Source organism: Phodopus roborovskii, unplaced genomic scaffold, assembly GCF_943737965.1.
Source record: "Phodopus roborovskii unplaced genomic scaffold, PHOROB, whole genome shotgun sequence".
Taxonomy (NCBI): Eukaryota; Metazoa; Chordata; class Mammalia; order Rodentia; family Cricetidae; genus Phodopus; species Phodopus roborovskii.
In genome coordinates this window covers 33,979,340-34,001,433 of record NW_026126418.1, presented here as the reverse complement: position 1 = coordinate 34,001,433, position 22,094 = coordinate 33,979,340, and the positions used below count along the sequence as shown (strand labels likewise).

At 45.6% G+C, this 22,094-nt stretch overlaps 2 protein-coding genes across 4 annotated transcripts in view; one reads left to right on the top strand and one right to left on the bottom strand.

The window, feature by feature from the left end:
* Positions 1-3,132, top strand: part of Gorasp2 (golgi reassembly stacking protein 2) — a 29,916-nt gene extending 26,784 nt beyond the window's left edge. The window contains exons 9-10 of the mRNA XM_051184510.1: positions 551-661; positions 2,044-3,132. Of these exons, the coding sequence (XP_051040467.1) occupies positions 551-661; positions 2,044-2,381 (449 nt within the window). The 3' untranslated portion in view covers positions 2,382-3,132. The remainder of the gene's footprint in view (positions 1-550; positions 662-2,043) is intronic.
* Positions 3,133-19,606: 16,474 nt separating this feature from the next.
* The window catches only part of Tlk1 (tousled like kinase 1), a 103,822-nt gene continuing 101,334 nt past the window's right edge, over positions 19,607-22,094 (bottom strand). For all 3 annotated transcript variants that reach the window (XM_051184507.1, XM_051184509.1, XM_051184508.1), the window contains one exon: positions 19,607-21,362. In XM_051184507.1, coding sequence (XP_051040464.1) covers positions 21,186-21,362 — 177 coding nt within the window. In that variant the 3' untranslated portion in view covers positions 19,607-21,185. The remainder of the gene's footprint in view (positions 21,363-22,094) is intronic.

The window sequence follows — 22,094 nt, the reverse complement described above, 5'->3', positions numbered from 1 at the left end:
GATGCCACTTCAGTGATGAGACTGTGGGTTGTCAGGGTCTTGCATTACAGAGCTCCCATTGTCTATGTGCAGGTATAGTCAGCCATGAACTGCACATGCGCTCACACAGAATGATGGGGCAGCGTGGTGAGCCGTTAGTGTGTGGTGCTCGAGTTGATAGGTGTACCCTGAGGGTGTTCATTCCTGCTTTTGCAAATCTCAATTAGTACATATTCAAAAGAAAACCAGAGACACAACATCTGCCATCAAAGAAAAGTCCAGTTGTGCCTCCTGCATAGCTGCTACAATAAATGAGCTTTTTCTCCATGCACTGTGCTACTGGAACCATCTCTCTTGTCCAGGGTCATAGGGGCAATCGTTCCTTGTTTTAACCTTTGCTGGCTTCACAGCCTAATCACACAGATACCAGGACATGTTATGTGACATTTAGCTATCACTTACTAAGTGAACCTTGTTGGAATTTTGAAGAAGGGAGTACTTTTATCAGCCTATAAGGATCTTTCTCCTCAGGTAGGTGACTTACCTGTGTTCTTTCTCACCCTCTACTCAGGTCTGATGCCTTTGCCATCAGGGATGCCTAACCTCCCCAACCTTCCCAACTTCAACCTCCCTGCTCCGCACATCGTGCCAGGGGTCGGCTTGCCGGAACTCGGGAACCCGGGTATGTTGCATGCCTTACCCTCCTAGGACATTGCTAATAAAAACTATTCAGGAAAGCGAGGCCTCCAGTTCAGTCTTTTCGAGACAGAGCAAATCAGCTTAGCAGATTTCACTACTGCTAATCGGTATCCATCTTTTTATGAAGAGGAGGAAGGAAAGGGGTCTGTGACTCTGCCTGCTGCCTCCCCCCTTTCTCTCTGGGGTGGCAGCCGGCACTGAATTTGATGATGTGGTGCAGCTCACTTACTAGAGATGCACGAACCCCCTCTTCTCACTTGCTGTTTGAGACTGCAGCCCACAGGGAATGCTGGTGCCTGCTCTGTGCAGCCCAGGCCCGTTGTGTTGTGTTTGTTTTTCTGAGACAGGGGCCTCACTGTGTGGCTCCTAGGCTAGCCTCAAATGGAGTATGTTCCTGTCTCGGCCTCTCAAGTGCGTGATCACAGGCCTGCACCCCCATGCCAGCTAAGCAGTCTGTTGTCGACAGGTGTTTATAGTAGCGACTGAGAGGACTAGCAGCCAACAAGTGGTACTCAGACCTTGTGTCCAAGTGAAAAGGAAACAGCAGCACCCATCTGCTCCTGCTGACAACCCTGGTGACTGCCCATTCGTGACACTGCAGTGATCCATCCCACTGCACTAAACATTCGCTGTCACTGTCATACTTCCAACAAATTTGCAATCCTCCCCATGTGTACACTCATCAGGTGGACACGGGCTCAGCCAGGGCTGAAGAAAAGAGAAGCCCAGCCACGTTCACCACACCACACTGCTCCTCCCTGGTGCCTGCAGTCTTGGTCCCCGAGGTCTTGAGATGCAGCAAGCTCTAAGAGCAGGGGTCAGCTTAGCAGATTGCACTACTTCCAGTCAGTGTCCATCTTTTTTATGAAGAGGAGGAAGAAGCCTATGCCCGCTCCTGCCAGTGGTACCCTCGACATACACTGTGCAATCTGCCCTCCCTCTGCTCTTCCTGCTGTGGAAAGCTCCAGGATAACCCACTAAGAACAGCATAAATAGTTGTCTGTCTCAGGGCCTCTGCAGGTGCAGTGGCTTCCATGAGGCCGCCCTCACTGCTCCTCCATGGCTCCTTCCTGTTAGTTGACAATAGGCAGCTGTAATTGGATCCTCTCTCTCACATCCAGCTAGCTCCCTCGAATGCCATGAGGTGCTGCTTTCCATCATTCAGAAAGGATCTTCTCATCGGCAGACGCCCTACATGCAGGGCTACAGCACGTGGGGTTTGGAAATCCCTGGCCTCCCATCAGAGGTGGTGGCTTGCGTTGTCCCTCGTCAGCTGCAGGTTTAGATGAGGCGGATAGAGAGCTTGATAGCGAGCGGCGCTCTGGGTGCTGGGAGGATTTGTGATCTCTGCTGTTTCTGTCCTAGGTTTGCCACCTCTTCCCACCTTGCCTCCCCGAAACTTACCTGGCATTGCACCTCTCCCCATGCCGTCTGAGTTTCTCCCGTCATTCCCTTTGGTTCCAGAGGGTTCTTCTGCAGCCAGCGCAGGGGAGCCACTGTCTTCCCTCCCTGCCTCGGGCCCACCTTCTGACCCTGTCATGACTACTGCAAAAGCAGAGGCTGCCTCCTCACTCACTGTGGATGTGATGTCCCCTGCTTCCAAAGTCCCCAGCACTGTTGAGGACAGAGTCGGCGACTCCACAGCAGCCACCGAGAAGCCTGCCTCTGCAGTTATGGATGCAAATGCTTCTGAGTCTTCTTAACCGGGAACCAATCTTCACAATCGACGTGGTCTATTTATTTAACCGCAGGATCATGTCTGGAACCGCAGACCACCATTGATTTCATACTAGTTTGTACCGTATCTGTAGGCATCCTGTACATAATTCTAAGGCCAAGGGCTTGTCTCCTACCAAGTTGGGGTGGAATCACAGCCAGGGAGGGGTGTGAGAATGTGCTTGTATTTTAAACAACCAAAAAGAGTTGTTATGGGTGGCTTGCTGCCAGGCATCTACTGCCATTCTGGGATGTACATCTTCGGGAACGAGATGGCAGGGTGCCCGCTAGGTTCCCTGTCCCACTGCTACCCCTTGTGTAAGGAAATGAAATACTTTATGCCTAGTGCCCATACGCAACGTTTATTGTACTTTGTAAATTGTTTGCAAGAACACAGACCACCTCACTAAACTGTAAAAGGAAACAAGAATTTACTGTTGGTCTCTGTGAGTCGCATCTCTGTTCAGGTTTACACAAAACTCCCCATTGGCGATGTTTTGTTCCGGTTACACGGCACACTGTTAATTGAACATCTTTTTATTCCGCCTGTACACAGATCTTGTTCTGAACTCAGAATTACTCAGACACCATTTTGTAGCTGCTGCTGTTGCTTTAGATGCCTGTGGTAAGGTGGCATTTAAAGAGAAATAAAGGAGTGCTGCACTGTGTAGCTACTTCACAGTATAGCGACCCCAGGAGAGCATAGACACAGCAATAAATTACAGTGGCTTTACTTTTCTCCTTGTGTTATATCTGCACGTGTGCACGTCACGTGTGCTTCATGCTTCACATCTCTAAAGTCAGTTTGCGGTGTGCTTTTCTAAGTTTCCAAGAGATGCTAAGTCAAGTGGAATTGGTTTCCTGGGTGGTGTAAATGCATCTGCTAGCCTCATTCCGTAAGTAAGACGGAGGCAGTTCATTGGTGGCTGACCTGGTGCTAGCATAAAGACACAGCGGTGGCTGTTGCTGACACTCAACCAGAAACCCAGCCCATCTCCCAGGATGCACTTACAGAGCCACATACATACTTAAAGCTGAATGATGAAGAAGGCTCCACCAATCCCAGCACATGGCATCCTTTAAGTTCTCTGGCAGCTGGTGAGCCAAATTGGCAAGCTCCAGGTACAATGATAGGCCCTGTCTCAAAAACAAGGTGCAGAGTGACTGAGGAGGTCCTATGACATGGAGCTGTAGTCTACACAGGTATGCACACACACCCTCACTCATTAGAGAGAAAGCACAGCAGTATAAGGCAGGCAGAGCAAGGGAGCAGTTTTCAAGCTGTATAAGATGGTCAAACAGCTCCTCCAGTGAAGGCTCTTTACCTTGGCAAGCTGGACAATCATCCTGGGGAGGGATGTATGAGATTTATGAAGCCTCAGGCTCTGGGGGAAGAGGGAAAGTACCCATGGGGAGGGCGGTGGCCCAGGCTGGCCCAGAAACTACTTGGAGTACAAAACTTACTATTCTTATCTTCAGGAAAACATCAAACTGGGGACTAAAGCCAGGGCCATGAGCATGCTGGGTATATGCTTTGCCACTGACCTCCTAAGTTCCAGTAATTTGTAGGCAACAGTAGATCCTGTACTGGGTTCCAGAAGCACAGACTTAAAGACTGCCCGCCTAAGGAGAGCTAGCTGGACATGGTGGTATACTCCTGTAACCCCAGAACTTGGGCAGTAGAGGCAGGAGGATCAGGAGTTCAAGGCCAGTTTTCACAAACCACCCACTACAACAGCTAAGACGAGTTTAGCATGCTTTTAGTTTTTAGTTCTTGGTATTTTAAATGTGTGGGGGCATGTGTGTGTGTACGTGAGATGATTGGAGGGTAGCTTATGGGTGTTGTTTCTCTCCTACCAAGTGGGTTCTGAGGATCTACAGCCATGGAGGACTGTTGGTGTAAACACTTCTAGCAGCCCTCATGGTGCCTTCCAATAGCTTAGAGAGCTTCCAGCTCAGTCACAGCCTTATTTCTTAATGTATTTCACCTAAAGCATGTAGTCTCCAATACAGACTTAATGGCCTAGTTCAGGCATTTAACCAACAGTAGTGGTCACAGCCTTATGGTCTGTGGGGCTTTGGGGGCCTCCCTGGCACTGGAATTTCACCCAACAACCTTAGGTTTCCTGGAAGTGTCCTTCCACGGTGAACACGGAGTGCTTTTACTTAAACTTCATAAGCCTGTCTTCACTGGCTACCAAATGCTTTTACAAATCTGTAAAGACACTCGGGTTAGCATTATATAAAGAAATCTTTTCCCGGTGGGTAGCCAGGCTCTTTGAAGGCACAGCACTGTTCTAAGTTGGGCTTGGATGGCTAAGGGGACACTGAAATAGAAATCTTAGCAAGGTCTCACACAGCTGAAAAGATGTCATCGCTTGTATCAGCTGTTTGGTCAGAAGAGCAGTGTTGGGATGAGAGACTACCGTTAGCCCCACCCATTGCCCTATAACCCAGTTGTAACGAGTACAGTTTTTTCCGCCTGCTGCCCGGTCTTGTCCCGCCACCAAGCCAGCCCCAAATAACACACAGAGACTCTGTATTTGATACAATACTGTTGGCCCGGTTACTTGTTACTTATCGGCTAGCTCTGCCTTTAATTATTAACCCATTTCTATGTATCTTCACATGGCCTTCTCTTACCGGGGAGGCGGCTGGCGTCCAGCTCTCTCCAGACTCTCCATCTTGACTCCTCCTTACTACTTCCTATTTCCTCCTTGTCTCCTAGCCCCTCCTATCTTCCTTTCCTATTGGCCAACAGTGCTTTATTATTAACCAGTATGAGAAACATATACAGAATGACATCTCCCATCATCTCCTCTTTTCTGTCTAAATAAAAAGAAGGGTTTTAACCTTAACATAGCAAAATATATCACATAACAGTTATCAAATAAGAATCACAGTTAACTCCATTAACATTTAGCAAGATTTGAAGAAAATATTCCATCATCTATTCTATCTTTGTGTGTCTAAAGTCTAAGTAACTTATCTTTAAACCTAACTAAGGAAAACTATAACCATAACTATTTGTCTTCAACTCCATCAAAGACCACAGAAGGATAGTATATAAACTCTAGAAATGACAGAAACAACTCACTGCCTTGTCACCCGAAGTTCTTTTGTAATCTTCCATCTTCAGCCCATAGGCCATAGTGTGTCTGGCAGACTCTTCAGCAAAGCAGGAAACTTTAAACTGTCGTCTTGTATTGGCAGTTTGTCAGTCACTTTTCTCTGTGTCCTGCAGACTGTCTGGCAGATTCTTCCATGAAGCAGGAACTCTGTAGCAATGTCCATCTTGTATCAGAAGTCACTTTCCTGTGAGTCCTGCATGTCCAGATTATACATCACAAAGTCAAACAGTCCAGACAAGAGGAGTATCTTGTCCAAATGGCTAGTCTTGCCATAATGGAAGTAAACTCCATAACGTGTTTCTTTAATGTCCATCTTCCTTTTTGACGCAGGTGGTGTTACCAGGAGCATTTATGTCTCATTGTCAAGTAAAACCCTAAACCATTTTAAATGCCATATTCTGTAGGTCTTTGAAAGGTTTGAAGAATGCCTATCCATCTCAAATACATCTCTGTGTATTTTGAAAAACCTAACTAATCTCTAAGCTTTGACTATCATAGGTAATTATCTATAATAGTACTACATTGTACATTACATTTCTAACTGAGCTCAATAAACACGATACCTAAACAAGAGGAGAAATATACATATCACAAAATTGACATTAAATTCTATCAATAAATGAAAATCCATTCCAATACAAAGTATCCATATCTATACCATAATTCCCTTTTTACCTTTAAAAAGAATATTGGTTGTGATCATTAACCATTTATAACCAAGTCCATTTAAATGAAAACAAACATTTATAAACAATATTTGGGAATTTGGGCGTCGTTCTTTCCAAACTACTTCCTGCTGACAGGGGCGCTGTCATGGGGGATCCTGAGAAGATGGCAGTAGTCTGCATGGCTGCCTTGTTCAAGCTGTTTTGAATGTTGGATCATCAGGAACTCTGTTTCAGGGGGCCTGGCTTGATCAAACCACATTAGTCTGGAAGAAATCCACAGCTTTTTATTTTCTGTGGAAACAAAAATAGAAATACTTTTCCCAAGTAACTTGTCCTTAGACTTAAATTTTTGAGTCAAAACATTTTTAAAATATATAAATTGAATTAATCCAGCAACATTTCCTTTATCAATTGTTGTTATTTTCTCAGTAGTCAAAGAATGCAGAGACAACACAATAGCATACAGTAACCTGATTCTCTCTGAGCTTTTCATCTTTATGTGGCTTTATTATTACTCTGTTTCTTTTACTTTTTATTTTTTGAGACAGGGTTTCTCTGTGTAACTCTTATCTGTCCTGGAATTCACTCTGCATACCAGGTTTACTTTGCAAATCACAGAGATCTGCTTGCCTCTGTCTCTCGAGTGCTGGGATTAAAGGCGTGTGCCACCACACCCAGCTCCCCTGTCTTTTTAAAACCATTTTTTTTTCTTCTCCCAAGCCTACATATATTTTAAAACACACTGTAAACCTTTAGAGGTTTTTCTTAATATGAATCTGTCTTTACTGTAAATCTTTATCTTCGTCTGGCCATGAGTCTTTATCTGTTAAACAACATTGTTAAAATGAAAGTCTTTGTTGTTTCTGCCGCGGTTTATAAAAGTTGGAGGCGGCTATTTTACCGCCAGCACTGAGAGCTGCGCTCACTGCCTTTGTCTGTGCTGCCATCTAGCAAGCATGCTGCCAGCTTGGAGATGTGGTCACTGCCATTGCCAACTCTGATACACACCAATAAATTGTTAGCTGTGCTTTTTAAAAGCCTTGAGGTTTTCTTCCCCTATGCTGAGTCAGGAACCTTCCCTTAAAGGAGCCGCACAAATATCTGCTTGTCTCTTGCAAAGCAGAGTCCAACAGAGAAAAATGCTGATACCAAGAAACCTTACTTGTCTCTGTTCTTTTGTTTCTAAAATCCTTTTTTTTAAGCTTTTGTTAAATTTTAAGTATAAGTTCTTAGCCACGTTGGGCGCCATTTGTAACGAGTACAGTTTTTTCCGCCTGCTGCCCGGTCTTGTCCCGCCACCAAGCCAGCCCCAAATAACACACAGAGACTCTGTATTTGATACAATACTGTTGGCCCGGTTACTTGTTACTTATCGGCTAGCTCTGCCTTTAATTATTAACCCATTTCTATGTATCTTCACATGGCCTTCTCTTACCGGGGAGGCGGCTGGCGTCCAGCTCTCTCCAGACTCTCCATCTTGACTCCTCCTTACTACTTCCTATTTCCTCCTTGTCTCCTAGCCCCTCCTATCTTCCTTTCCTATTGGCCAACAGTGCTTTATTATTAACCAGTATGAGAAACATATACAGAATGACATCTCCCATCACCCAGTCATCTTCCATATGCCACCTCCTCCCTGTCCCTGGGATCGCTGTGCACTCCCCCCCCCCCCCATCCCAGATGGTCCTAACTTGGCTTTGCTGCTCAGCCTAGCTCAGGGCCACGTTCTCATTTGCCATGTTTGGCTCTAGAGCCACTTCCTTAATTTTTGACAGGCTCCCAACCCCGCATCATGGCCCTTGCCACATTGCCGTCAGCCACACCTGGCTGCTACAAGGGCCTCAGCCTGAACAACCTCTGTCCCCACTATACTTCTCACAGAGGAGAATACACACTGGAGAATACACTCTGGAGATAACTGCCAGCCACTAAGTCAAGCCGTTGAGATCTCAGACTGACACCTTTGTCTGCTTTGTCCTTTCAGCTTGCTTGATTTAATATTTTACGTATGTAATTTACATGTCTGTCTAAATCGTACAGGTTATCCAGAATCTCATTTCTTCTACAGTTCACATTCCCCTCCCCCACCCTGTGGGGTTCAGCCCCTTGCCAAGTCCACAGTCCCTGCTGAATCAAACACCTCCCAGGTGCTTACTTCCCTCAGCGGTCTGTCCATTGTTGCCCTCCAATGCCCAGTTCTCATAGGAACCTTAGCCTGTGATAAGCAAGTGTACCGATGGCTGGGTGAACCAGAGCACCAGGGATCGAGTCCCCTTGGCTACGCAGCCCTTGTCTCCATCAAGGAGGGATGAGAAGTTTTATTACTTAGCTGCTCTGCTCCTCCTGCACTCGGGCTGATATATCTACTCACATATCCACAGCTTCCTGGGCCAAGCTAAAAGAAGCCCTTATTCCTTGTTTAAATATCTTCCCCAGGACTGGAGAGATGGCTCAGTCGGTAAGAGCACTTGCCTGTCGTTCATGCAGAGGACAGGAATGAGAGCGCAGGAATTTGATTCTCATCACCCACATGGTGGCTCACAACCACTGGTAACTTCAGTCCCGTGCTTTCCAGTGTCTCTTTTGAACTCTGCGGGGCACCATGCACACACGTAGTGCATGTTGGCAAACACTCGTGTGCATAGAAAATAAACCTTAAAAAAAAAAAAAAAAAAGGCTTTCTGAACCCAAGCAGTTCAGGGTCGCATGCTGAACCGGAACCATCCTCATGCCCAGTCATGGGTTTCCCGGGGTTTTGTGTTACGGTCAGACCATCTTCTGTCACTTTGCGTCCTATGCTCTTCCTGTGCTGTATCCTGTGTTTCCCAAGCATTGTGGATCTCAGCAAGGACCTGGTTGGCACACTCCTTGTCCTGCTAGCTGTAAGAAACAGCAACTTTCATCTTATCCTCTCCCTTTTCTCTTCTACCAAATCAAGGGCCGCTTGCAGCAGAGAGTGATGGCGCACACCTTTGATCCCAGCCCTTGGGAGGCAGAGGTGCATGAATCTCTGTGAGTCGGAGGCCAGTCTGATCTACATAAAGAAACCCTGTCTCAAACAAAGGTCTCCGCAGCAGATAGCAGGTGCCTGCCTCCCTTATGCAGCCAAGTTCTCTCTGACAGAACGTCAGCCTGAGTTGTTTGACTGCGCAGAGGAAGGTCAGGAAACAGCCTCCACAGTCTGCTTATTATTCTCTTTTTCATGTGTGTTGGGATTGTAATATGTTCTTTTTAAAATTTATTTTTATTTTATGTGCATTGGTGTTTTGCCATGGGTATCAGGTCCCCAGGAACTGGAGTTGCAGACAGTTGTGAGCTGCCATGTGGGTGCTGGGAATTGAACCCAGATCCTCTGGAAGAGCAGTCAACGTTCTTAACCACTGAGCCATCTCCCTAGCCCATGTGATATATTCTTTAGCCTCCAGTCAGCCCTGCACTAGGGCAGTGCACCCCATTCATCAAGGAGGCATACTGCCACATACTATGTAGAGCAGTGGTTCAAGACTCCTTCAAGGGATTGAACAACCCTTTCACAGGGGTCGCTCAAGACCATCAGAAAACACAGATGTTTACATTATGATTCATAACAGTAGCAACATTACAATTACAAAGTAGCACCGAAAGTAACTTTATGGTTGAGGGTCCCCCAACGTGAGGAACTGCACTAAAGCATCTCAGCATTAGGAAGGCTGAGGACCACTAATGCAGAGGAAGATGGTCACACTGGCACTCTCTCAAGGAAGATCCATTCTCAGATGGCTCGGACTTGGTTGCCTATCTCATCACGCATTCAGGGAGTATGCAGCTACCCACACATCAACAAAGCACTCCATCCCCTATGACACATCAAGAGGAAGTCACATTAGGATGGCCCCTCACACACATGGGCCTCAGCTGGCTGTTTCAGCACCCACTACAGGGGACATACAACCACTCCCCCAATGCCACTTTGGTTCTCTCAGTCCCCAGGGAGTTCCCTGTGTGACTTTTCCAAGGAAAATGTGAACAAACACCTATGTGCCCCACGTAGGGTGCTAACGACAGAGCAAAGGAAACCAGGTCAGTCTGTCTTAGTGAACATGTGAGCTTATGGGGGTCACAGGAGTATGAGGCAGGGATACTCCCAGGAATGGGGGAACTCACAGGTGCTACCCTGTGGGAGCTTGCTCCAACAAGTCAGCTGGTTACCTGAGTAGGGGTGTGAGGACTAAGAAAAGGCAGATAAAAGAAAAGGAGACAGAAACACAGGATCGATTCGGAAGGGCTGCCTGGTCCATGCCTTTCAGCACAGCGGACAGCCCCGAGTTTACTTTCGAGCGGCAAAGCAGAACAGATAGCAGCATAGTCAGGTGACCAGCTCCCTGCACTGTCCTTGAATGGAGGAGCAGCCAGGGTCACAATCTGTCACGTGAGTCCTACTAGCAGCAAGCAGCGCCATTATCTATCTGTGGGCCTACAGCTGGCATCAGTAGCTCATTAGAGAGATAATATACTCTATCCCATGGGCTTAATCAGAACGTTCTCACAGCTCTCAATGAGACTGGAGCAAGCAAGCTTGAACTCCAATATCTTGTAAGTCACAATATACTCCAGATGGAAACTGAGTCACTTGTGGGCTCCCACACTACCCCAGCATGGCTGATGATTCATTCCCAAAGCTCAGAGTCCAGGGCCTGTGCCCCAAGGCTGTCAGAACACCACTGCACACCACCTCATGTTCTGTCAGCAACAGACACATTTATTCCACACATGCGCCGTATTTTAACAACCCGTCAAAGGCATTTTCTTCCAGAGTATGGTCTTACCTTTAATGTTACCTGCTAAGAAAGGGTGGGTTTCCTTGTTTTGTTGTTTTTTTCTGTCGATACAGTGGCTGCACCTGAATTTACTGCTGTTTCAGCCAGTAATTGCAGCTCCGCAGTTACTGGCCCACTTCTCAGGCAACGGTCTAGCCTCCTGGTGCTGGCAGCAAATGTAGTTTTAACTAAATCTTTATCATTCTGTTTATCAATAAGATCTAGGAGTCAGATGCTGAGGTGAAAACTGGCTAGCTCACGGAGGCTGAAGAGCAACCTGCTGGACTTGTCTGCTAGCATCTCAGAGAGAGAGAGCATATTTCCGCTGTGCCTCTCTAGCCATCTTCCAGGCTCCGACTCTATGATTACTTTCTGTCAACTAGTTGCTGGCTCTGCCTCTTGATTTGGGGTTCACAATGCGATGGAATCTCCTGAAACACTCCCCTCTCCTCTGCAGCCTGACACTTTACCAGCTGCCTGAAGCAGCTGTTTATATGAGCTTTGTGTGTGTGTGTGTGTGTGTGTGTGTGTGTGTGTGTGTGTGTGTTCTGTCAGCAAATGTGCCTCAGGCCAGAAGAGGGCACCAGATCTCATCACAGATGGTTGTGACCCACCATGTGGGTGCTGGGAATTGAACTCAGGACCTCTGGAAGAGCAGTCAGTGCTCTTAACCACTGAGCCATCTCTCCAGCCCTATATCCTATATGATGAGCTTTTGAAACTTTTATTTTTTACACATCTGCAGGGAGGGAGATAAGTTAGACTGACAGCCAGGTATGATGTCACATGACCTTAATCCCAGCACTCAGAAGGCAGAGGCAGGCGGATCTCTGTGAGTTCGAGGACAGCCTGGACTACAGAACAAGTTCCAGGACAGCCGGTTACTGATGTTCTCCTTAGGTGGTGAGTTAGATGATTTTGAGCACAGGAGAGGTGACAAAGGCCAGGACAAGCAGAATCTGCCTGCTTGGCTAGCAATGAACACTGCCGATATTCTAGCATGCTAATGGTCCCTTTATAGGCTTCTTGAATATCAAAACAAGCCACTGAATAGAAAAACAGGGAAGCAGCATAATAATGAATTATTCCAACTCTGGAGTGACAGGCTGGAGGAAGGGCAGAAAACCATTAACTTTCAGGTACAGGGATCACATGCCTGTAACACGGTTTCATTTAAGTTGGGTGGTTAGTCCCGTGTGCTTCTTCAGCGAGAAGGAATTAGTATGTTACAGCAAACACCATCTGCTTGGTTAGGGGGCTGCGTTAAAGCAAGAGCCAGGCTCCTTTGAACCAGGGGTGGAGCTTGAAGCTCACTGGCAGTCTAATGATGGGCTCATCCCCCGCTGGGGCTGTTTCGCGTGTGCTCTCCCCCCCCCCCCCGCCACCCCATCGGGGTTTCCCTGTGTAGCTTTGGAGTCTGTCCTGGAACTTGCTCTTGCAGAACACACTGGTCTCGAACTCACAGAGATCCTCCTGCCTCTGCCTCCCAAGGCCTGGGATTAAAGGTGTGCGCCACCACGGACCCGGTGAGGCTGTTTTCTTTTGGGGTGACTAGATATTAAAGGTGTAAAACATGAGATAAGGAGGTTCACGTTTCAAATGCATGTCTTTACTAAGTAAGGAAGGATGGAGGGAGAGGGAAAGGACGAGGTGGAGGGGTAGAAGAGAGATTGAGAAGGGAGGAGGGGGGAGGGACATAGTGAAGGAGTGGGAAAGAGAAAGGGGGAGGGAGAGAGGGAAGGAGAGAGAGACTTAGCACTCGGGCTACCAGGCTTTGTAGTTAGTCTTATGGATGTGTTACCAACCTTGGTGTATGGGAAAAAACTATATTTTTTACTAATTTAATGCACATGTTTTGAATACATATTGAAAAACGATTGTTCTGACCATTTTAGTGACGAAAAGGAGCACATTTAGAGAGACATGATGATCTGAGGGCAGGCTCCCAAGCACTGCACAAGGCGCGCTTTCCTCGGAGTCCTCACGGGCCTTCTTTCTCAGGAGCCTCAAACCGAGGCTAGGAGACTCCAGTCACATCCCCCGTAGGGGAGCTTTGGGTGGGAGTTTGAATCCAGGTAGATTCCCTGATGGCTCCAGTCTCTGCGCCTACAGGGCGGCCCAGAAAGGCTCCAGGCCACCAGGTGGCGCTGCGAACTTAGAAAAGCTGCGCCCCGTCGGAGGCCGCGGGGTCTACAGGCCGGTCGTGCAGGGCCCGGGGCGTGGCCAGCAAAGGTGGGGGTCTTTCCAGCACTAACGCTTGGCTGGGTGCAAGATGCTGGGGATCCCGGGGGTATCCGTACAAAAGAGTTCAGGCTGTGAGGGCCGTGGCTGGGACCGAGTCTGGTGCAGCATCCCACCTCCTCCACCCGCGTCCACTCTCGGGTACTCTGCCTGGTTACTGAGAGGCCAGGCTACGGACGGCATCCTGGTAGCAGTTTCTGCCCAGATGATGGAGAGACTGCCTGCACGATCTGTCACTCTATCCATGGCCTACAGAGAGACGTTCTCTCAGGTGCAGAAAGAGGGAAGAGAGTAGACATTCAAGACAAGCAGGAAATGAGCACACACACTTCTGGGGCGACAAGCCCTCCCTATCCCTCCTGCAGGTGTCGTTCAGTCCTCAGGGTAGAAACAGCAGTAGATACTGAGTTGGTGCTTCATGGCCTATGGCAGGGTCCACATCTAACTTTGCTGGTATCGAACTGCTGATGAGTGCAGCTCTAAGTGATGAGAGTCAGAGATGGCCGGGACAAGCAGGGTTCCTGCTGCATCTTGGTCATGACCCTCTCTAGACCAAGCAGGGGACAAGGGAGGATTCGGGTATGTTTCAGCCCTCATCTGTCCTTTGCATGGTGTGGCTGTTCGGGTAACTGAGAGGATGAAAGCCCAAGGGGTGGAAGAAAAACTTATCTTGAGGATAAGTGATGAGTTAGCATGGAGATAGCAACTAGACATCAAAACACAGAAAGAGCAATTTCATGGTCACAATTGGGAGGGGTGCCAAGTCCCTAAGAGCCCATTATGTGTTTATGAAGGCGATGCTCTAAAGCCCCAGACATAAATGGCAAAGAGAGGGAAATGTACCCTGTGGACCAGCCCTATATGTGCCAAGCTATCACATTGCACCCTAATAGTATGTACAATTACTCTGTTGATGACATCAGGGTCCTCTAGGTCAGTTTTCCACTGGGTTCATAGACTCCTGCTCCTTGTGCTCCCTAAGTCTGGGAAGTTGTGATCCTATGTAAATGAGACTATGTATACATTTGTCACGATCCTATATATAGGAGACTATGTATGCATTTGAAGTTGACTTTTCACCAAGTATAGACTACACGCAGATGGGGGTCATTTGTCAAGTCACTGAAGTTGACACAGTAGTGCTCTGACTCAGCTGTAGTGAAGAGCAGTACTCCTGGTCTGAGGTATGAGAGCCCAGGCGCCCGTCCTCCCTTGCCTCTCTTCTTCAAGTGGCTGTAAGTGTGGGAACAGAACCACTAAATGATCAAATGTGCTCAAGTGTGATAAACAAAAATGCCCTGCCATCAGTTAAGGCCCCATACCAAGGACAGCTGGCTTGGAGGGTTGCCAAGGAGACTTTGCAAGCCTGCGTAGATTTTTGCATGGGATGAGAACCAAGCTTTTCTTTCTAGGGTGGTAGGGGGGTCTTGTAACATAGTGTATCATATCCAATTACCCCATTTCAATTCAACGGGGAGAAAAAAAAAAAAAAAAAAACACTATAAAACTTGTGTGTGCCGGGAGAGGCAAGCCCTTTACACTTGATGATACTGGAGAAAGTCACATGCTGACTGCTCTAGTTGTTACTGTTTTTACTGGTGTACTCTGAGCATTACCAAGAAGGGGTAAATGACACAGACAGAACAGAACAGTGTTTCTTACAGAGACCAGGATCCTGCTTAGCTCTGATTTTTAATCCTGTGGAAATGGCAATGGAGTGGAGCAATGTTTCCATCAGGCTTCACCCAAACCCTCTAAACCAGAAGGGAAAACATTCTAGCGCCAACATGCCTGGCCTGGGAAATAGGCAAGACAGCCATGCAAGGTTTCATGTTTCATGCTCAAAACAAGACACTCCATCGCCTCCTACGTCTTCAGTGCCAGGCCACTAAATGAATGCAGGCACACTTATCCCTCTAACTAATGCAGAACCAAGAACTTTCCTAGGGTGAGCCTTTATAGTTTCCAGACTTCATCTCCTAGTATGGCTTCTTCTACAAAGATGGGAGTCAAATGTAGGGAGTGAACTCCATGGAACAAGAAATGGGACAAGCCCGTTTGTGGTCATTTAGTAGAATGAGCATGTTTTATACATGCCATTAGAAAGTCAATTGTTTTCTCTAAGTCACCCTTACAAATCAGCCTTTGACTACTAAAAGGTTAAGACCTTTCTCTACAAATTAAAAAGTAAAAATACAAAATAAATTATACTTTAGTGTAGTTCTTTCCCCACAAAGACTTTGAATCTCCAAGAAATGAAAACATACATTGCTGGCCAAAGGCAAGGATACATATATTTGAAGGTAAACATGCTACTGAGTTAAGACACACACAAGATAATCCTGCCCCTGCTGCTGTTTAAATTTATTACACTAACTTGGTCACTATCCAGGAATTTTGTATCTTGATGTGCATGATCTGATAATTTGGGGGGGGGCGGTTTTCAAGGAGTTGAAACTATGTGTCTATATAAATGACCTGTTTTAAGAATCTTTAGAAACTGAAGAAACATCCCTACTGGAGAGCTAAAATTGTCAGGAAAAAGTAACAAACCCGTTGATAAGCCAACTCCTTCCAAAATGAGGAAGGAGTCCAACACACCCAGCTGTACTCCAGGGATGGCGGCCTCCTGAAAGGTAAGTGCGCTAGGGCAGGTGAGGGTTGCATGGGAGCCTGTAGTGTACCTGTCACAGGCAGGCCTGAGGTCACACCCAGACATGGGTTCAAAAACAGTATCGAAACCAGGCGCTGGCTTCTGCCTAGTCTGCCATGCCTTTTTTTGGCCTCCCAATGGCCTCCGTGGAGGTGCCTAAGCCTTAGTGCACTGGGGCATGGTTTCCTGTGCTAACTCACTTTGTTAGGTTCCCACCAGGCAGGGACTATTAGACAGTTTACAGATGTAGAACCCTCCCAGAGAGGTTAGTGACTATGGTCACACAATAAACTAACATGGAAGGCAAAAAAGAGTAGACTTCCGAACAGGAGACACCCACCCCACCTTGCATCATCCTTTTCCTGAATACCTTTTTAAAAAAAGAAGCTGTAAATATGGTCATTAGTAGATAAAATAACCAAATTTTGAAGTGCCTAAAATAAAACTGTCAACATTTACTACACTCATTTTTGTCAACTTTAGTATCTAAGTTTGATGACTACCCTGTCCTACAGAAGACCTTGGGCTCTCCTGCTAAGTGGATGAATTAACACATACAAACACACTGCACAGTTCAGATGGGATGCTTCGTTCATAATGTTTGGCCCAAGATGTATGGCTTTTCCAACCGTCTAAGAGCCTGAAGCTTACATCCAAGTCTGAAACTGTTGGAGCCACTAAGTACAGGATTGTACATGGAAGGCTGTGCTGAGCACCCCAGAGGGGTGTCCACATCAGTCATTTAGGATCGGAGGGACACACTCGGGCAGCTTCTCCAAAGTTCCAGGCTTCTTTCTGAGGGAGCTACCAATCCAGCAGGTTCCAAAGATCTCAATACTAAGAGAACAGCCAGTAGGGAGAAGCCAGAGCTACTTTGTGCTCCTCCCTGGGGAGCACAGTTCCTACTCACAGGTAGCCTCATCAGACTGCAGGAGGCAAGAGAACACAGTAGGACAGTTAATGAATGGTCTGTAGCTTGCTCTTATCTTACCGGAAATGAACTTGGACAGGAGGCAGCCACCAAAATATGCTCTGACAGCATCCCAATACTTTAAAGCCTGTCCTGGAACTGGTGCTGTAGACCAGGATGGCTTCAAACTCACAGAGATCCACCTGCCTCTGCCACCGCCTGACCCCGCCACCCCCCCCCCACACTCTGGAATTAAAGGCACATGCCACTACTGCCCAGCTTAGGTTTGCTCTTTTATGATTGTAAGTAAATAAGCAAGCAAACAACTCATAATGCCCCTGCTTCCACACCCCCCCCCCCACATTGAGGTTGCAGGCATGGGTCATTCCCTTCTAGCAGCTTTGTCCTGTCGGCTTCCTCTTTTAGGGAGCACATACCCCATCCAACCTACTTCGAAAGCTGCTCCATAAACAAAAGAGTAACTAACCAAAACAAAGCCCCTGTGTAGCTCAATTACTGCCCCCCACCTCCAAATTGCTGTTTTCTGGTCTCTTTCAAATCCTTACATTTTGCTCACCTTCCTTTTTCTGGTAATCTAATCAACTCTCCCCTAAAACTTAAGCATTGAGAACCTACTTTTTTCTTGAAGGAATTTAATTACTCCAAGAACCAAATTGGACTGCTTTTTATGCATAAGGCAAAAAGCGATGACCTTTAAGTTTTAGAAAGCATCTGATACTGGTATTTACTGAGTGCTGGGCACAGTTCTGAGTGAACTCTATTCTGCATAGATGTGGACCCTCATTTTCACATGTCAACACCCTGCTTCCAAATTGTGACAGATTAGCTGTTTCATTGCTCTTACGAGTGCTGCCTGTGCAGGTAACCCACACCCCAGAGCCAAGGACAAGGGCACTCAGGAGAAAGCCACACACCCTGCTATTCACTTGAAACTCTCTATCAATATTTGGGTTTCGTGAAAACAATTTTTAAGTTTGGTTTATATACAATTAGTCTTTCCTACTGAAAAAAAAATGTATAGGATGAAGGAGCAGATACCTATAATTCTAGCATTCTGGGGGCTAAGGGAAGAGGACTGCCATCAACTTTAAGGCCAACCTGGGCTATATAACAAGACCCTAAATAAATGAGTGGGGGGAGGTAAAATAATTAACTGGAGATATTTTGTGTGGGAAGGCCAATTCAGATCAAAGCTACACACACTCTAAAACCTCCACAGAATGAACCAAAATCTAGGACTTCAATTTAGAAACTAGTTGCCAAAGCTATTCTGGAATCAGCTTAAATATTCAGAACACAGTTTAGTGTATGGGGGTGGGGGATAAGATAATGTGGAAATTTAAAGTGAAACTGGAGAAAGACCTGACACTGTACTTTTTAGAATAAAGCTATATTGAATATATGCACACACACATCTGACAGCGATGTAATTAAATCATTAAACTATCAACATAAATGTACATTTCCACCAAAACATACCTAGTAGCATAATAGTGATCAACAGTGTATTTAATAGGTCAAAACAAACATCAAAGCAGGACAATACATTGATGTTTTACTGAGATCCCACCATTTTGGCTTCCTGTAACGAGGTATTAGCAGAAGTATTTGTTCATATTTAAACTCAAGCTCTTTTGTACGAAAAGGGGGTGGCCACAAGAAAAAAACGTCTCCCACCCCAAACTTAACACATCAGCATGGCAGCTTCTGCACTTACTTCCTCAACATCCACATGTTTATTAAAGTTAATGTATTTGTTACTGGTTTTTGTTTTTTGGTGGTGGTGGGGATGCTGGGGACTGAACCTACATGAGTTAAGTACAGCACTCTACCAATGAACTACACCCCCCCCCAAACCTGTACAGCTACTTCCAAGGGTGAGAACTGCACATTTTACCTGTAGTGCTGACTCCAGAAGACAAGAAAACCAACACTTCAAAACAAAGGAGTTGAAACTGCCTGAGTAACATGGAAATTATCTAGCAATAAGCTACCAATTCCTTGATTACTGGTTCATTTAGCCCAAAGACTAGGTAAATAGGTAAATTGATTTATCTCTGATACAATCTTATTTAAATTGTTCTAAACATTGTGTGTGTGTGTGTGTGTGTACACTGGGGTTGGTGTGCCATCATGCATTCTCTCCTCCCACCACTCCGGTCTTTAGGCTTGGCGATCCATCTTCCCTCTCCTCCTACATGTACACTCTTGAATCGGAAATGATCACTTTAGCTGAACAAGGAAGCAATTCCATTTTATGGGTTCTTTTCCTCCTTTCTGCCCCAGCCTCTGTTTGAAATGTGTCCTGGTCTTTCTACAGAGCCCAGACTGGCCTCAAACTCACAGTCTCCCAGCCTCAGCCTTGGCTAAGAATCTGACACCTGCCCGCAGTTGCTCTCCTTTGTTCACAGGCGCGGTGCAGTGACCCAGACAGATGTACAGTTTAGCCAACCTCGCCACTTTAAAATGTCCAACACAACTGGCAGTGTTCATTCAGGCCATGAATTTACAGGCAGCAACTACAAGCACTCTCTAACTGCCAGCAGGCGGTAACCACCTCAGTGTTCTCCAGGGGTCTATCCTAATCTAGACAGGAGTTCATGCTGCCCTGACAGCACTCCTGATGGGGTGAGGCGTTCCCAGGATTAGCCTTGATGACAGCTATGAGGTTTAACTTCAGACTTGTCTGGAGTATGCTTACAGAATTTATTCATCTGCTTTTTAAGTAAAAAAGCTGTTAGTACCCTAGATCTTGAAAGCTCTCTTTGAATGTAATTTTCACAGTCTTTACATTTTAACTGTCATTGTTTATTACTGTTTGGCTACATTCTCTATAATTCCAGCAGCATCTTAAACAGACAATGTGTCTATGTACAATGAAGAAAAAAAAAAACACAAACAAACAAACAAACAAAAAAAAAACCATAATGGCTTGCAACATCAGGTAAGAGCCACAGTTAAACTGTACATGTTAGGGGTGTCTGGTCAGGACAGTCTGTTTTCTGCACCATAGACAACTTACATGTAAGTCTCAGCATTATGACTATGACAATAAAGAAAAAAAAATCCATACAAGAATGAAATTCAGCATCCCGGAAAAATATTGGTTTCTACCACACAGGCAGTTAGAAAAATGTTCACATTTTAACAAATCTGTACAAACCACAAGAAACATTCTATGGGACCATCATCCCACCTTGATGCTAAGATCTTTCTAGAAATGTAGAATAACCATGAACAATTTATAAATCTAGTATCTATGTGTTCCACAGCCCTAGAACCTAAAAAACTGATTTAAAGAACGCAATATGCCCAACATGGATCATTTTACATGCCTTGATTGTTAATGAATGCCTGCTTTTAATATCTCTCTATGATGTACAGTCAACTTGTGCCTTCAAGGAGGTCATTCAATTTTTTTTTTTTTTTTTAGCAAAAAAGCAGTATCATTTAGCAGCAATTAAAGCGCCTTCAAGAAGACTTAAAAAAAATACAATATCCAATTAGAAAAGCCGTATTTTTAAACATTTGTACAAGAATAAGCTGCTGAAACTCAGTAATTGTAATACGACATCTGTACAGTAATTTACAATAGAGCCAGAAGGGAATTTATCATTATCCTGCATAGAACTGGCCTGCTTTTGGTTACACACTGTCTCCTATTTTAATGAACAAGGCCTGGAAACAAAAGAAAAATGCCTGTTAATTCTAAAACACTGAAAGCCCTGGGAATACTATAATTTAGTGACTTCAACTGATTGGGAATAGGCAGCGCTTTGTGTTAAAGGTGTAAAGAGCCCAGAAACAACAGCTCCCTTTTAACACAACTGGTGGGGGAAACGGACATGTGATTTGAGGTACAACTTGGTAAAAGCCAGAATAGGCAAACAACAACGTCTATAACTGTCCAAAGACCCTAACTCACATTCTACTATAAAACACCACGGCCGCTGTCACTCAGTTCTTGCTTTGGTTTCTGCAGATCAGCTGCCGAGTGCTAACGCTGTACCAGGCACTATAGCTCCTGTGTTACAATGTCTCATAATTTTTCCATGTGTTCTTAAATAATGAAAAACTACCCTTCATATTAGAACTCTCTGGTAACAATCAAATATATTTAGGTATTATAAACGTTATTTACAGCGTCCCCTCTTCTTCTGTCGTAACATGGTATTCCTGTTCCATGCTGCTCCAGGGCAGAGTGAGGAGTGTGCACTGAGTCACTGTCCATGATCCACCCTCACACATGACTCCATGGAGAGCTTAAGTTCACAATCACTTCCTACCCATGTCCTGTGTAAAATAAACCAAAACACTCAAATGCACTCAAATTCAAGTATGCATCTGGATCATGACAATCCTCGAAGAGGGTCAGTAAGTGATCACGCTTGAAGAAGGAGGGGCAGGAGTTGCTGTCAGCCCAGACATGTGTAGGTTTCCTGAAGAATTGGATCTTCTCATGTGTGGCAGAAGGTAAGGGTCATTTGCCAGCTGGTGCACATCAAATCGATCTTCTTTTCGGTAAGCCAAACAGCGTCTTATGAAGGCCTTCAAAAAGAAAAATGGCAATGCAAATGGCCTTCTACCTTCTAGATACCAACCCATCAGCTTTAAGGAAGGTGGACATATCTAAGACTATAAACAGATTCTCTTCTTTTCTTTCTTTCTTTCTTGTTTGTTTTCTGTTTGAGACAGGGTTTCTCTGTGTAACAGCACTAGCTGTCCTGGAACTCACAGAGATCTGCCTGCCTCTGCCTCCCAAGTGCTGGGATTAAAAGCGTGTGCCACCACTGCCCCGCTAAACAGATCACATTTTAAGAACTTCTAGGGGTAAGAATGAAATGTCCACTCTAATGTGGACCCTCCACTGGTGCACTCGGAACTATATTATAGCCTCAAGTATTGCTTCCCTTTGGATGTATTGTTGCAAAGTTCCACTTCTGCTTACAAAATAATTTTTAACTTATTTTTATTTAATGTGCACTGTTGTTTTGCCTGTATGTATGTCTGTGTGAGGGTGTCAAGATTCCCTGGGACTGGAGTTACAGGCAGTAGTGAAGTGTGGTTGCTGGAAACTGATTCTGGGTTCTCTGTAATAGCAGCCAATGCCCTTAACCATTGAGCCACCTCTCCAGCCCCTCTTTTTTACATCTCAGCATTAGAATGGGCAGACTGAATAAGACCAAAAAGTAATGAAGGGTCCAGATGTTGTGGTTTCTCCCCCAACTTTCAAAGAAAAGTGAGTTGCTGTGCACACAGAATGAGGAAACATATTTTAGT